This window comes from Falco cherrug, chromosome 3 (genome assembly GCF_023634085.1).
Source record: "Falco cherrug isolate bFalChe1 chromosome 3, bFalChe1.pri, whole genome shotgun sequence".
Classification (NCBI taxonomy): domain Eukaryota; kingdom Metazoa; phylum Chordata; class Aves; order Falconiformes; family Falconidae; genus Falco; species Falco cherrug.
This window is the reverse complement of record NC_073699.1, coordinates 15008605-15024818: the sequence shown is the minus strand read 5'-3', so window position 1 is coordinate 15024818 and position 16214 is coordinate 15008605. Positions and strand designations below refer to the sequence as shown.

The 16214-nt window shown below is 47.4% G+C and overlaps 1 protein-coding gene across 42 annotated transcripts in view; it reads right to left on the bottom strand.

Moving 5' to 3' along the window:
• SCRIB (scribble planar cell polarity protein) overlaps positions 1 to 16214 on the bottom strand; it is a 116604-nt gene that overhangs the window by 20452 nt on the left and 79938 nt on the right. For 12 of the 42 annotated variants that reach the window (XM_055703653.1, XM_055703661.1, XM_055703662.1 and 9 more), the window contains 7 exons: positions 12379 to 12447; positions 9031 to 9081; positions 8377 to 8418; positions 7387 to 7515; positions 5551 to 5658; positions 2172 to 2219; positions 1767 to 1932 (listed from right to left, as the gene is read on the bottom strand). In XM_055703653.1, the coding sequence (XP_055559628.1) occupies positions 1767 to 1932; positions 2172 to 2219; positions 5551 to 5658; positions 7387 to 7515; positions 8377 to 8418; positions 9031 to 9081; positions 12379 to 12447 (613 nt within the window). Of the gene's footprint in view, positions 1 to 1766; positions 1933 to 2171; positions 2220 to 5550; positions 5659 to 7386; positions 7516 to 8376; positions 8419 to 9030; positions 9082 to 12378; positions 12448 to 12504; positions 14848 to 16214 lie in introns of those variants that run through there. The other 30 variants (XM_055703673.1, XM_055703686.1, XM_055703689.1 and 27 more) reach the window with 12 other exon arrangements.

Below are 16214 nucleotides of genomic sequence, written 5' to 3'. Positions count from 1 at the left end.
CCGGGGGGCATCAAACACAGCAGAACCAGCCGGTCAAAACAGGGGATTATCCTGCTGTATTCAGTGCTGGTGCGGGCTCACCTTTAGTACTGTGTGCAGTGCTGGGCCCCACCAGAGAAGGATGTGAAGGTCATCATACAATCACAGAACGCTTTGGGTTGGAAGGGACCTTTAAAGACCATGTAGTTCCAACCCCCCGCTGTGGGCAGGGACACCTCCCACCAGACCAGGTTGCTCCAAGCCCCTTGAGCACTGCCAGGGATGGGGCACCCACAGCTGCTCTGGGAAGCCTGTGCCAGCGTCTCACCACCCTCACCGTAAAGAATGTCTTCCTTACATCTAATCTAAATCTCCTCTCTTTCAGTTTAAAACCATTCCTCCTTGTTCTATCGCTACAGGCCCTCATAAGAAGCCCCTCTCCAGCTTGCCTGTAGCCCCCCTTTAGGTACTGGAAGCTGCTGTAATGTCTCCCTGGAGCCTTCTCTGCTCCAGGCTGAACAACCCCAGCTCTCTCAGCCGGTCCCCATAGGAGAGGTGCTGCAGCTCCCTGAGCATCTTCGTGGCCTTCTCTGTATTCACTCCAACAGGTCCATGTCAGTCTTATGCTGGGGGCTGCAGAGCAGGACATTAAGTCTTATGCTGGGGTCTCATGAGAGCAGAGCAGAGGGAGAGGATCCCCTCCCTCGCCCTGCTGGCCACGCTGGGTAGGGCTGGCCTTCTGGGCTGCGAGCGCACATTGTCAGGTGCTGTTGAGCTTGTCATCCACCAGCACCCCCAATTTCTTCTCCACAGGGCTGCTCCCAACCCATTCTCTGCCCAGCCTGTACTGATACTGGGGGTTGCCCTGACCCAGGTGCAGGACCTTGCACTTGGCCTTGCTGAACTTCATGAGGTTCACACACGCCCACCTCTCAAGCCCGTCATGGTTCCTCTGGATGGCATCCCTTCCCTCAGCATGTCGACAGCACCACACAGCTCAGTGTTGTCAGCAGGCTTGCTGGGGCCACACTCAATCCCATCATCCATGTTGCCCACAAAGGTATTAAACAGCACTGGTCCTGATACAGACCCCTGAGAAATGCCACTTGTCTCCACTTGGACACTGAGGTCCTTGAATGTGTCCAGAGGAGGGCAACAAAGCTGGTGACAGGGCAGGATGGCAAGTCCTGTGAGGAGCGGCTAAGAACTCTGGGTTTGTCTGGTTTGGAGAGAAGGAGGCTGAAAGACGACCTCATTGCTCTCTGCAGCTTCCTGAGGAGGGGATGTGGAGAGGGAGGTGCTGATCTTAGTGGTTGGACTTGGATGATCTTAAAGGTCTTTTCCAACCTAAACGATTCTATGATCTCTTCCCCTGGGAGCCAGGACCAGGATGCCTGGAAATGGTTCAAAGTTGCGTCAGGGAAGGTTCAGACTGGACATTAGCAAGCACTTCTTTAGCAAGAGGGTGGTCAAACCGTGGAACGGGCTTCCTAGAGAGGCGGTCGATGCCCCAAGCCTGTCAGTGTTCAAGAGGCATTTGACAATGCTGTTAATAGCATGCTTTAACTTTTGGTCAGCCCTGAACTGGTCAGGCGGTTGGACTAGATGATCACTGTAGGTCCCTTCAGCTGAAACAGTCTATTCTATTCTGACCTGTCTACCATAACTGCAAAGTGGTAATGCTGCATAGCCTTTTTTATTAAACATTTTAAAAACAACTCTCATGCCTCCCAAAGAGAAAGGATTCACTTAACAGGGAAAATATCCTTGGGCAGATTCCAGCATACCTTCTTCCTCTTTCATTTTCTTCAGGTCATCCTCTCCTACCAGGGAGACACGCTTGGGAGGCTTATCCATCTGCTGTTGCTTCACCTCAATTTCAAAATACTTCTGCCTCTCGCGGAAGGATCTCTGCTCAGGGCTGTGCAACCCACTGGGGCTGTGCGTGGCCACCTGGAAGAGCCACACCAGTACTGTCCACACAGAGCGACCGAGCCAAACCTCTCTCCCCACATCACCCCCAGCACATGCCCCGCGCTCCACCCCAGCCACGTGCTCCACACCCTCTTCCTCCTCCCCAGCCCTCCCGCTGTGTGCCCACGCTGTGATCCTGTCTCCACATCCGCAGCCATGAAAGCCTGAATCCTCTGTGAGTCCCCATCCTACTTCCAGCTCCAGCCACCACAACTCACCTCCAGGGCAGTTTTGGGATTCTCTGTGCTGGTCTGACCAGGCAATTCCTAAGAATACAGAGAAATGGGCACGTTCTAAAAAGAAAATTTTCTACCACCACCCCTGCCCTCCTGCCAAGTGTCACCAATGGCACATAAACAGCAGCAGTTCCAGACATTAGCTGATGGACTGATTCACAGAACAGTCCCAGAATTAAACCAAGACTATGACACTTCAGGCTTAGCATTCGTGAGTAATAAGGACTTAGGATAAATTGAGGGCTAAACAGAAACAAATGCTGACAACTTTTAAAAGGGCAGAAACTCAAAAACATGGGGAACTAGGTGAAGAACTGGAGTAGGGGGCTTAGCTTAAGATGCAGGAGGCTTAGTGGTTTAGACTTTCTTTAAATCAAAGATGCAACTATCAAAAATGTATTTCTAAGAAGCGAAAACACTGTCAGGAAGGAAAGAAGTTCATATTTACCAGAATAAATAACAGAACACTGGATGAGTAGAACTAAAGGGGCAGAAAAAGAAACTGATTCACAAAATCCACCTGTGAACCAGAAATCAGTAAGGGTAAAATGAGAACTGCCAAAAAGCTATTAAAAATATGAAAGTTTTTTAATTATACAAATGAAAAGGAACCATGAGAAGAGAGCAAGTAGTGACTACTCTCAATTTCAACTTTATTCAAATGCACTCCAAAAACTAACAGAAAGTTTTAATTTTTCCTAAGTAAGGAGCACAATAACAGAGAAGGGAAGAAGAAAAAAGAAAGACTCTAGCTAAGATGCAAATGTCTGCAAATAGAAATTATTGCTGCTAACACAGAAGAAAGCCTAAGAGCTCAATATACTCACCTGCAGGAACAAGATAATCACTGTTCAACAGTTCTGAATGAAATGACTTGTGAAATGGCAAGTCTGACAAGCATGGATTTTTAATTTGCTTGTTTAATTGGGTGGCAGTTCATGTCTAAAAAATAGCTAATATATCCTTAAAATCAAGAAGCAGAGAAAAAAATTTCAGCAGCAGAGCTATCAGTCTGCTCAATATCAACAGAAATATTCACGTATGAATATAATTAAAACAAAAATAAATAGAAGAGATTAAAATGGAACAGGTGCAATGAAGATTAATCTTATATCCTCCTTTATAAATAACTTCTGAAACAAAGAGAATGTATAGATTTGTCTGAGATTTCGAAGATCAGTTTTGTGACCAACCTAGCTTAACATTTTCACTGCCAAATTTGACCTGGAAACCAGGAAGGTGTGAATAAAACTTGTGAATGGCAAAGACCAGCCTAGAGATTCACAGAAATGCAGACTTGTCTGAGACCTCTGCAAATTATGTCATTCATCCCACTCCATTGAATGGGGACTAGCATTGTCAAAATTCAAAATAGTTTGGAACATCATCCTGGAATGACAGGTTGATTTGAAGAGGATTAAAAGAATTTAATTTAATACTGCAAAATACAAAGTCATCTACTTCAGGATCAGTAGTTGTTCCTTAAACCAGGATACACCAGCTAGAGACTATGAAGCTGGAGAAATGATCTGCGTACAAGATACAACCTGACTCATCAACTTAGGTCATCTGGTAGGCCACAGGTGCCAACAGAGACAGGTTCCACTTCCTCCTCATCCTGGACCTGGCCAACAACAACTCTGAGCTTCTACTGACAGTCATCCCACTCTGAGTAAATCAGTCTAAAAAGCTAAAATGACCAAAAATCAACCCTACAAACACTCAAGTAAGACTTGTGACCAATGTTAATTTAGCAAACCAGATCAGTGTGTGGCTAGATGAGCACCAACACAAGACAAGGTAGACAGTGGGAGGACAGGATTAGCTTAGATAAAACACAAAGTTGCTGTCACAAGCCACTGCAGGAATAGCCATAGCTCCCAGTATAGTGTGATAATTAAAAAGGTGAGCATGATCTATTGACATGTAAGGAAAGGTATTGTCAATTAAGATGCAGAAAGAAAGAAAAAAAGAAAGAAACAATAACACAGTAGAAAGAAATCTGTGAAAAAGGATCTCTTGTTTGCATCCAAGATGTGCCAGCAAGAATTCAGACAAGAGCCAGCAAAAAGGAAAGCAGTAAGACAATTTAGAGAACAGAGGGGCTTTCCAAACATGAGGTGTCAAAGGGGACAGTGTTCTGCTTCTTCAGTCTAGTAAATAAAGTGACAGCATGACTGTCTATAAACAGATCGCTCCACAGATCTCGCATAACTGGAGTGCTCCCATGCACGGATACAAGCTCTTCAGGAAGGACAGGCAGGGAGGACAGCATGGGTGATGTCTCAACAGCATGCTGAACATGGGTCAGGACAATGCCTTTGCAGAGTAAGCGCTGGCCACATACTGGGCTGCTGGAGTGGAGCCAGCATGTCCAGGGAAGCAATCCTTCCTCTCTGTTCAGCACTTAGAAAAGCAGTGTGCCCAGTCTGGGGCTCCCCAGTACAAGAATGCCACTAACAAATGGCAGCATGTCAAGTGGAAGACCATCAAAATGATTTAGGGGGCTGCTGGACATGACAGTTGAAAAGAGGCTCAGAAGGCTGTGCTTGTTCAGCCTGGAAAAGAAGAAGCTCAGGAGAGAGGGACCTAATTCTTGTATTCAACTTCCGGGGGGGGGAGGGGTGGTTTACAGAGCACAGGGTCAGACTTCTTGGAGATGCACAGCAAAAGGATGAGAGGCAACAGACACAAGTTGCGGTAAAAGAAATTCTGATAAAACATACAGAAAAAAACTCTTCACAGCAAAGATGGTCATACACTGGAAGAGACTGCCCACACTGATCTCAGAATGTCTATTTTTTGAAATTCAGAACTCAAGTGGACTGGGCCTGAGCAACCTCATACAACTTCCAAGGTTGCCCTGTTTTGCATGGAGGACCGAGGCAGATGACCTCCAGAGGCCTCACCTAGCCTGAACGGTTCCATGATTCAAATACAAGGGAGGGGAGAACTTGGATAGTTCCAATGAAGTTCAAGATCAAAATCTAATAAAAAAATTCCTCAGGCAGGTTTAGCCTGGCCCTGGATGTTTAGAGTTCCTTTAATATCAGAACAGCATGGCTATGCAACAGCATCCTAACGTTCGGGGAGAGTAACAGTGACATGGAATTCCATGAGCTTTCAGGAACTGATATGTTTATGGACAGGATTCTGCAGGGTGACCATCCACAGCATCAATAATACTCCAGCTTCCAAGGGGACCTCAACACATCCCTCCTTCAAGACAGCTTTATTTGGAGGAAACAAATCACTACCTCCTTCCTATCCGCATACTTCCCTTGCTTGCCTGCGATACTCATTCTTGCGTTTGTACAGCTGTGTAACACACCGCCCCCCCCCCCCAGCCAGCACTAGTTACCTGTGTCTCAAGCAAAGGGTGTGACAAGGGCACTGCTGCAAAGGTCTTGTATGCTTGCTTGACATTGATGGGGATCTCGTCAGGAGAGGGTGGTGAAGGTGGCTTTTGCTACAGGGACAAAGACAGAAGGTAAAGATAACCACAGATGTTACAAAAACCCAAACATGGCGGAAACACAGCACAACTCTCAGCCTGCAAAGCCTGAAGAGTGGAATACGTAAGGGACAGCTCCTGCAGCCTCAGGCAGAAACATGAGCAGCACGTTGCATACATGTTATACTCAGCAGCACATGAATCACAGCCCTGTTTTATTTCTTGGATGGAGGAGGAATGATACTTCTGGTGGTACAGGTCCTCACTGACTTGGACTAGAATTTTGTGACGGATCTCTTGGCCAAGGGGCCATGTTGTTGTCACAGTCCTTAAGGATTTCCACCCAATTCAACTAGCACATGCCTACTTGCATCAGTGGGCTTTCAGGGCTGGAATAAGACAGCCTATACAGTTGACTCTGACCCCTACACTTTGGATTGAACAAGCCACATTTAGTTTATTAGAAAATTAGAAGACAAGCCCTGGATTTATCTGGCATTTCTGACTACAGGGGCCTTCTTCATGGGAGGGGAACCATTATTCTCTTTTTTATTTTTACAGTGGCTATTGTACTTCTGTTTAGAAAACAACCAGTGTGTACTTCGTACTTCAAGGCTAATGGTCACCATCTCCTAAACCAAAGTGGCAACCCATTCAGGGATCTATAATCTGGAGAAGACCTGCTTTTGATCTCAAATTTTCCTTCCACAGAATTCCACTTACTCAGAAACATCTGATAAGATCTAAAAGGACCCTCCTACTGCTCACCACTTGTCTTTGCTGGTCTTTTGCTATCTATCTTCCCTGTGACCTCTCCTATCACATTCTGGCAGGAAAAAAGAGTTGGGATAATCTGCTCAAAGCATCACAAAAATTAATGGGAGTAGGGGGAAAATGAAACCTCCACAAATCCCCTTTAGTTGCTTCATTCCTTCAATCCCTCTAACTGTACTAACTCAGTTTTAGGTGTTTGTGTTTTTTCATTGTCCTGGATGGAGGCTAAATGATGTTGTTTGATGATGTTCCCTTCTGCACAGGCTAAAAAACAGCACATCCAAGACCAGAAGAGATTGTAAAATGTGTGAATCTTGGCCAAATACATGGATTACATATAGCTGTTTGTCTGCAAATCAGGTCTCTAATTTGGTACCATGTCATATAATCTCCAATAAAAAGAGAAGGACTATACTGCGGGTATGCAAGGCTTCTGTCATGACAAAGACCAAAATACCTGCATCTTTCTCTCCCATCAACATACAGCCCAGGGAATATTCATCTTTCAAAACCAATCATTTTGCAAATCATAAAACTTATTATCAGCAAGATGGCATTGGTTCTTGTTCCAAGATGCATGACGTTGATAGACAAAGGTTCCAAAAGATTTATGGCTCAACAGAATGCAACACCTAAATAAGGACCTAAAACTGTAACTGCTCTGGGGATTTCAGCAACAACACTAACTCTTTGAATGGGTAAATGAAGACAGACACAAGGCAGGCTGGCGAGGTTCATCTATGTTCAAAAAATAAATGGGATGCACTGTCTGTGACTCTACTTGTGAAGGGTTCTTACCCAGGGCATCCAGACTGATGCATAAACAAGACCAGCCTTGGCTACGGCGTGTGGTCTTTAAACTACAAAATCCACTCTGGGAGGGAGAGTTCAGCCTACCCACCAGAAACAGCCGCACTATAGCAACCTAAATAGACATAGCTTAGCAAGAAGGAACTGCAGGCCACTTACAGAGTTCTGGATATTGAAGCACAGCTCAGGTTGTTGGAAGGGGTTGGGGCTGTCCCCGTCCTCCGAATTACGTGAGGCAGCATTTTGTCGCACTCGGGAAAGAGGCTGAATGACGCCTGGCTTGGTCTGCTTGTGTCAATACCACATAACAGGGGGAAAGGCACAGGAAGGGTGTGGGGAGAGAGAGAAGAGAAATGAGCAGTTAGGGCAGCTAGATGTCTCTGCCATGCAGGTGAATAAGACAAATTCATGCATCTGAGCTCAATTCCTCAGCTGTGCTGCTTACTGCTTATTACTGGGAGAGCTACTAAAGCATACACCGAACAATGCCTCTAGTGCAAGTATTTTGGACAGGCAAAGAGATTCAGACAAGTCACGATCACAACAGGACCAATGGGTTGCAGAGAAGGCCAGGAGACAAAGGAAGAATCTGGCATACAAGTAGCAACTGCAAGGGTCAGAGGGGTATGGCATGAGTATGTCAAAGCTTGGAGAACATAAGCATCATGAACAGAAGACACAGTAGCAAAACATCAGCCAGGAATGGGTATTGGCAAAAGCTGGGGATGAAAATGAACTGAGAGCCAGCTAGGGCTCCAGTTAGAAATGCAGATAGAAGAGCAGAGACAAGAGTCGGAGATTTGACCTATATGTCATCACTGCTAGATGCTGGGTGAAAGTGAACATCTAATACTAAAAAGAGTAGAAGCAGGAATTGAGTAAGCCAGCAAGAACTGCACAAGTGAAAGTTGTAAGGGTAAACAGGAATAAAACCCGCAAAAACACTTGCATCAAGTTTTCAAACTGACAATTTTTAAGACAGTGCATTTGTACAAACTTCAGGTATAAGTGGAGGACCGAAGAAGACAGAATAAGAGCCAGCAGTGAGGCTTGCAGGGCTGGAAGTGAGCACACACAGAAGAGGCAAGCTCTATGCGCTGGAGACTGCATAGGGACACTACAATAAGGTCTCACGGTGGATGTACTTACTGATTTGCTGTCATCCTGTGATGTAATGAAGTTAATGGAAGCCTGAAAACAGAAACACAGGTGTAAATCTGGAGTCCATACAGGAAGCCTTTAGTTTACCCTGCTCCACAAAAGAATGAACACAAAACTCAACTCCTCCCCTGCCCCGCTGCCCGCCCTGTAATGAGCAAAAGGCCCCAAGTCCCACACTAAGCCCTGCCATACTTTCTGCATGTGGGGAGCAGTCCAGAGCCCACCCGCGAGAGCTTCTCCCAGCTCCTCTGCTGTGTGAGAAGGCACTCACCACTCCCCCTGCACACCTCTGCGCACGGACCCCCCATCCTCCCCCTCTCTGCTCCAGCTCAGCTGGTCCTGGCCCTTGTTTACATCCCCTGCCCTCTGCGCTTGCTACTGAGCCTGAGCAAAGCCATCAGCACCACAGCCTCTCTGCCAGGAAGCGTTCACAGATGCCATCTCAGCAGTGGCTAGCGGGGAACAACAGCCTCTCATGCCTTGGCCTGGCCGTCCTGGGTGCTGCTCTCTGCAGCAAGCCCTCAGTGCACACCAAGCCCAAGAACTGGGGAAGGCAGAGCTGGAGGAAGGGACGAGGAGCAGCGGTGCTGGGTGAGAGCAGCATGGAGCAGCAGCGCACACTGCACACCAAGGGGCACTTACAAAGCGGGTCTCCCTGCCTGACAGGTGAGCAGGCCGAGGGGCTGCAGGCGTCTGGAGAGGGGTAATGCCAGGGAGGATCATCAGGGGAGAGAACGGGAGAGAAAACGAAGAGACTGGGTTTTCTGCGTGACAGGCTGAGACAAGCACCTTTCCCAGCACAGAGACTAGCTACCCAGAGCTGTCAGTGTCCCCACACAGCTCCCTGCTCTCTGCTGTGGAGAAAGCCCCTCTGCCCTCCTTGGCACGCACAGACTGATCCACCACAAACCTCCATCCTCCCCCTGCCTGCTTCCTCCCCCATCAGAAGCTTGCAGAAGTCAAGGCCAGGCAAGACCATCGCGACGTCAGCCTCAGGACAAAGGATTCAGCTTCGCCCAGTAATTCTCTGAGAGCTCTGAAATAAGGCTATACATTCTGGCTGGACTACAAGATGTCAAAAGCAAAGAATTTACATTTAAAATAGATGGTGGCAGAGAATTAAGACACACAATTCTCTGGAACCTCTAATGTGGAGCAACAACCTGGAGGTCAAGTCTCCTGAACTCCTAGAAAATGTACAAGCCACAAGGCTAGCGATTGTGTCCTCCAGTATTACGTGTTGGATCTGTTCCATGTTGTATAACATTCACTGTCCAGAGAGAACTAAATCTACCAGATACAACCTTACCTGACACGCAGGAGACTGATGTGGAAGGCTCTAATCCAGAAAGTATTAAATCATGTAAATATGACAGAAAGCTCAGGTACAGAATGCAGGGTTGAGAACGCCACTAGCAAGACGCTCAGCATTGCGGCACCAAGGCATCTTCAAGAACAACTGCCAGAGTCACTAATTCATAACAGCCACAGACCAAGTAAGGAAAAGGTTATCAAAATTGACACACAGACTAGATCTCAGAACTGAAAGCAGCGAGCAAACCTGCTGAAGGCCTTAAAAGACTAAAATAAAGGACAAAGTCATGAAATTGGCTACAAATGCTTCAAGAAATTAATAGGATCTCTCATGGCATATGCATCTCCGAACAGAGAGATAACAGAGAAAACCAAGAAAAAGCTGTATAGATTATTCAATACATTGCTGAAGCTACAGAGAATTCATGACACAAAAAACCTGAAGTGACAGAACAGACTACAAATTACAGCAAGTCTACGTAACTGGGAATTTGAGACATTCAACTTAAAATTGGAAAGGCAAACAGATGCATCTTCAAAAATGCTTCTGGGGTGCTCTTAACTCCATAAAATGCATTAGTGAGACCTTGTTTATTCTTCTCAGAGCCTACACAGGAGAGAGTGAACGGTTTCACCTGGAAAGTTCCCACTGTCAGGTCGATGACTGCTTGAGAAGACAAAGAGGTCACTGTTGCCACAGGAGCTGGATAATGACAAACCAGTAGACTCTGAAGACAAACAATTTAGCATTGAGCAAGCCCATCCCGAGTTAGAAGAGCAGATGGCATTATAGCCAGAGGGTAGCTAGTGGCAAGGACATTTGCCTCCAATGCCAGAACACTGATAAACAAAAGCATTGGGGTACTATGAAAGTTGCCTATGACAAACTGGAACAGGGGACACTCTATCCAAACACAAGTTTGGAGAAAAAAAAAAAAAAATTCACAATGATAGTAGTCAATTATTGGAGCTGGCGCCTAGAAAAGACGCAGACTTTCCATCTCTAGGTGTTCCAAATTTCACCAGACATGGCCCTGAGTAACCTGATCTAATTGGACCTCCTCTGAGTATGGTCTTAGATGAGACCTTTCATCCTAAATCATTCTATGAGCAGCTACATGGCCACCCTTTGGGATTTGAGCTTCTTTTTCAACTGACAGCTGAGGATACAGACAGAGCAAATTTATCTCTAGATCTCCTTCTGCTGTAGAATGAGGAGTATCATCGCCACACCACTTCCTTCTAGATAGAAAAAAAAAAATCTCAAAGAAAACGCGCACTTGTGGTAAAAAGGAAAACTTACAAACACCCCAAAATAAACCTCCAATCAGTATGCAACTGCTGTCAGAAAAGCAAATAAACAAACATATGCAGCTAGAAGAGGAAGCACTGAAATTAATAGTATCTTATAATCCTACTGTGGTGGTCACTCAGTTTCAAAGGATCTAAGAACTGAGGGAGATGCAAGATAGGCCAAGGAAGTAACAGAAGATGGAGTGAACTGTTGCTCACTACAACTCCACTGACCTGCTCACTGCTCCCAGCCACACGGTCCCGGCCCTTCTCCTGAGTTGTGTTAAATGTCACGTCACCCCAAGATGATGCAATTCATCTCACTAAGCTGAACTGACCTAGCAAAAAAGCAGACCGCTTTTGTCCAGCTTAGAGAACTGAAATGACTCAGGTAAAGATCAGGTAAGTGCCATAGTGGGACCAAATAGTTGGAGAGCAGTTCCACTCCAAAAGGAATGCAACAGACACAAAACAACTAAAGATGGAGTACAAAGTACAATTTTCAGTTCAATCCAGTACGCTAATATAAAAAACAATAACATGTAATGACTATGAAGGGAAAATCTAAAAAATCCATTTAAGAGTATTTAACTTCAAAAGGCTCAACTACCTTGTGAAACCTACTGCCACAGGGTGAAAACTGAGATCAAAGCCTTAGCAAGATTTAAAAGAAAAGATGAGATTTGATATAAGAACGGCTAGTAAGAATAAGTAATGCTGACAAAAAAAATAATTAAAAAAAATATCAAAAGTTACAACAAATAAAGAAACTTCTCATTTTCAGGGTGAAAGCTGGCCTCTAACCGAAGAGCTTTAGAAAATCATTCCCTAAGGGTAGGCTAACCTATAACTGTCTGCTGCAGGATCCTTTGATTTTCTTCCAAACAGTTGATGTGGCTCGCTGGCAGTGTCACAAACAGAACTAGGGATCTCTTCGGGAGACTGAGTAGCACGGGTTTACAGACTCGAAATGATTCTCCAGATCCTGAATTTTCCATTTCTTCTGACATACCGATTGCCAGAATTAAATGTACAAAGCACTGGTGAGGCCATTCTCAAGAGAGACAGACAACCACCATTCTGCAGTCAGCCTAGGTACTCCCCTGCTTACTACCCCACAAATTAAGTTACCCCTCAGAGCAATAACTTCCCACTGAGTTTATGACTAGCTAATTATACTCCCGGGTCTCTGAGACATTGTGAAAGAGCAGACTTCTTCCCCTAGTTCTCTAGCTGCCTGCTGTGACGGATACCCCTCCATCTCAAAGGTATCACACTCAAGGATGGAAATCATACCCAGCTTCCCCTGCCTTTCTGCCTGCTTGCCCTGGACGCATGCCTCCCGGCCTTTTCCCGTATTGCCTGTCCGGGGGGCAGTCTCACCTGCTGATTACTAGGAGAATAGGGCGTTTCACGCCTGGAATTTCCTGTCCCAGACTCGCCAGCAGGAGCCTGAAAGAGAGAAGACAAAGCTAAACAGTTACTGTGCAGCAGCAACTTCCATGCCCCTCCCTTAGCCATATGACCAGGAGGCCAGGGAGACCACCAACACCCAGCCTGAGGCCAGCTATGGGCCACCTTGCCGCGAGATAGCAGAGTTAGCATTGGGCCCAAAAGGAGCCATCACATGGCAGAAACTTGCAAGAAGTGCTAGAAACAGCAAGGGAACGACATTAAACACTGGAACGGAGACCATGTCCAAATGCCCTGCAAGGCCAACTGAATCTGGTTAAAGCCTTCTGCCCTGTAAGACATCCCTGGGAATCCTCCCCGGTTCACCCCCCAGCTTCTCTTTAGCCCTCAACAGACTGGAAGACAGCCTAGGCAAATCTCCCGTTGTACAGACACCAAGCAAAAAAAGCCACTCCCAACTAAAAGGAGACAAGCTTCATCCCCAGCCACATCCATGGCTGTTGCTGTACCGGTAAGACCTTCAGGAGTAGCCCAGAGCAGAGTTAAGACAGGGCTCTTGCCCCTTCCACAGGAAAATAGCATCACCAACGCTCAGGCTGCGCCAGCCTACAGCCAGCCCCAACAGGCAGAACCAGAGAGCAGAGCCCCAGTAATTACCTACAGCCTGTCCACAGGATTAAGGAACACGGTTTAAAAAAGTACTGTAGATGCCTAAAGATGGAAACGCTGCAAAGAGTGCTCTTGCTTACCTTGCTTCCAGCTACGACTATCCAAATCCCCTCGTGGGCCTGCACATGCACCAACCCCAAGGAAGGAGCTGATCTACAACACACTTTTTCAGGGGCTTCAGCTCCCTAACCCAGCTGACACATGAGTGCTGCAGTTCTGGTGTCAGCACACAGGAGAACGTGCAGAGGCGGGAGGAACCGGTCCCTTCTGACAGCAAGGTGGAATTAGATTAGCTCCAGCTAACTGTGACACCTGCCTCCGGAGTGATGCTAGCTGATCTGGCATAAAGTCTGCCTGCAAAAAGGGTCAGTGCTTTGTGACCGCCGCTTTTTTGATCTTTTGAACTCTAAAGCTGGCTATCTGTAACATCCAAACCAGCCTTTGACTTTTAATATACTGAGAGGTTATAGAGATTCAACTACATGCCTTGCTTTATGCTTTTATCTGCCTACACATCTGTAGAAAAAAAGTTCTCACCAAGGAACTAGGCTAAAAACATCTAAGAGAACTACAGCTGGGTGTTTTTTTGTTTGTTGGTTGGTTTTTTCTTCTCTGTGTGTGTGCGTGTCTGTTTGTTAGCAGCTCTTTTGCTTCTCAGACCTCCCAAAAGGCTGAGAAAGGAGGAAGGGGAGAGCGGTGTGGTGCCGATCACCCCAGCTTTTGGGTCCAGCCCTTGCTCTGCCACAGGCTTCCTGTGCGACCGTGAGAAAGTTCAATACAGATTTCCTACAGCATAAAGCAAAGCTCTCCCTTGAAATCTGGAAGTCTAGATATACTGAAATGTGTCGCTTCAAAGAACAGCATGCTCCTGGGCTGTAGATGAACTACGTCAGCTGTACCGCCTCTTGGTTTTCCGAAGTCTAAAAGCAGCTGTTTGTTGAGGCCCAGAGAAGCGTGACACCGCTGCCGCTCTCCTACAAGCCCCGTCAGCTCCCCGCTCACGACCACAGCGGACAGGGAACACGGCTGCTCCTAGCCTGGCTCTTGCCCACCCAGAGAGACACCAGGAAAGTCGGGCCTGACGTCACTGCCTCCCCTCAAAGAGGGGCTCAGCAGCATGCACACTCGGCAATGGCTGGGGTGCATTAGTGGCTGGAAGACAATTCACCGACTGTCAGCGACTGACAGCCTCCGCACGCAACGCTGGAGAAGCACATGTGTTAGGTGGGACCAGCCCCCGCCGCACAGGCCTCGTGCTGGCCGGCATCTGGGGTCCGGTGCATGCGCGGAGGTTTAGTAGAAGGCAGGTGGCCTTCACTGCGTGATTGCATGCCACACACAGCATGCCGTGGGACCGCTTGCCTTGGAGTAAAGGTTGGTCTTCAGCACTCCCCCCCTGCCATAGCCCAGGGGCGGGCCCCCCAGGCAAGCCTTGCCTGCTGCCTTCCCCCTGCGGTTAGCCACCACAAAGGGGTTCTCACTGAAGAGGATCGGCTGAGAGTCGATCAGACACTCTTGCTCTGGCGTCTTTGGCATCTGGTCCCGGGACAAGGGGCAACCCGTGGGATCCTGCTTGTCTAGCTGGGGCTGTTCTGCCCCGCTCGTGCACTTGTCAGGTGGTGCGGGATCCCGAGGAAGGCTGGCCACGCTTCCGATGGTCAGGCCTGCAGCTGTTTCTGGGTATGGATCCCGGCTGTCCTGCGCCACTGGCAGGGACAGCATAGCGCAGTCGCCCTCCGTTCTGGAGCTGGCCTTATTATACTGAACAAGCTGAGAGGAAAACAAAAGGATCAGAAAGAAATAAGGAGAATGGAGTAAAGGAGAGGAAGGAGAAAACACAGAGCAGCTGCTGATGCTGAAGGACAGGGGAAAGAAGAATTCCACTACTAACGCCCACACCACCATCCCTTCCCTCTCTTCTACTCTACCACCTATCTTGCGATCCTGAATACTAGTTCCAAGAGAGGACCTTGCTGTCAGCATGCACCACATCCACCAAGTAGCTGACAGGCACAACCGTGCTCCCTGCACTTTGCCAGCTCTCATACACATTCCAGCCTGCACTCCAGCAGCTCACCACTAACACTGCTGCTCTCTAGCAACACTGACTGCCCAAACCCGCGTGAGCACACATCCTCTCCCATCTCACTGCAGCACATCCTCAACTCAACTCCACCACCACACAGCCAAACACCAACTGTCTCACCCCAGCATGCTTTCAACTAGTTCCAGCACTGTCATGTCACGCCCCGTAACACCTCTCCCCTCGCTCCAATCCATTTCCATACAGTTACACAGTTATCACCATATCTTCTACCCCCTGCCTTCCCATCACACCTGCACAGACAAAGATGCTTTACGGCCCCACTTCATCAAAATACACACCAAGAAGTAACAGGGAGCTAAATAACAGCTAACAGAGCACAGATCCCTCTGTGCACTCTTACTGAACGCAGGACTGAAACAGGGCTCCAGTTCTGCCTAGGCTCAACTGCACCCATCCAAAATGAAGCACTGACCTTTCCTCTTCTAATACTAAAAAATAGAGTTTGTTACCCCGGCCAAAGCCTTCTTCAGGGAAGCAGAGATAATCAGAGAGCAATGATCAAATCTCCTTCTATCCAAGTGCCTGCCAGGGAGCAGAAAGACCTCTTCTGCTCAGAGCACATTCTCCAACTCCTGTGTCATGGCAGCATTCACAAAAATAGCTCTCAAGGGCTGGGTGGGCTGGTGACTACAATGGCAGCTGAGAGGCTCAGGAATTTCTGAGGCCCTCCCCTAACCCCTCAACCCCAGCCTAACCTAAAGCAGTGGCTGGCAGAGCCCTGGCCCATATCGTATTTCCTCAGACAGCGAAGCCTGTGCTACCCTTGGAAATTTTGCTATTGTAGCTATTTGACTTTCCAACGTAAAAAAACCCTACCAAAAATCCCCAGCGTAAAAAAACCCCACACACCACAAATTCCAACCTTCTTTTCCTTGAGTGCCATAAACTACACTAGCAAAAGCTCTAGTGCACATAAAGTTATGCCAGGCAAAAAGAACTTTCATGAACACTGTTTGTTCATTGGGGATGCTGTAATTAAACTGCTACCAGCGATCCACCACTGCAGAGTGGGTTTGTCCACCCTACAGCC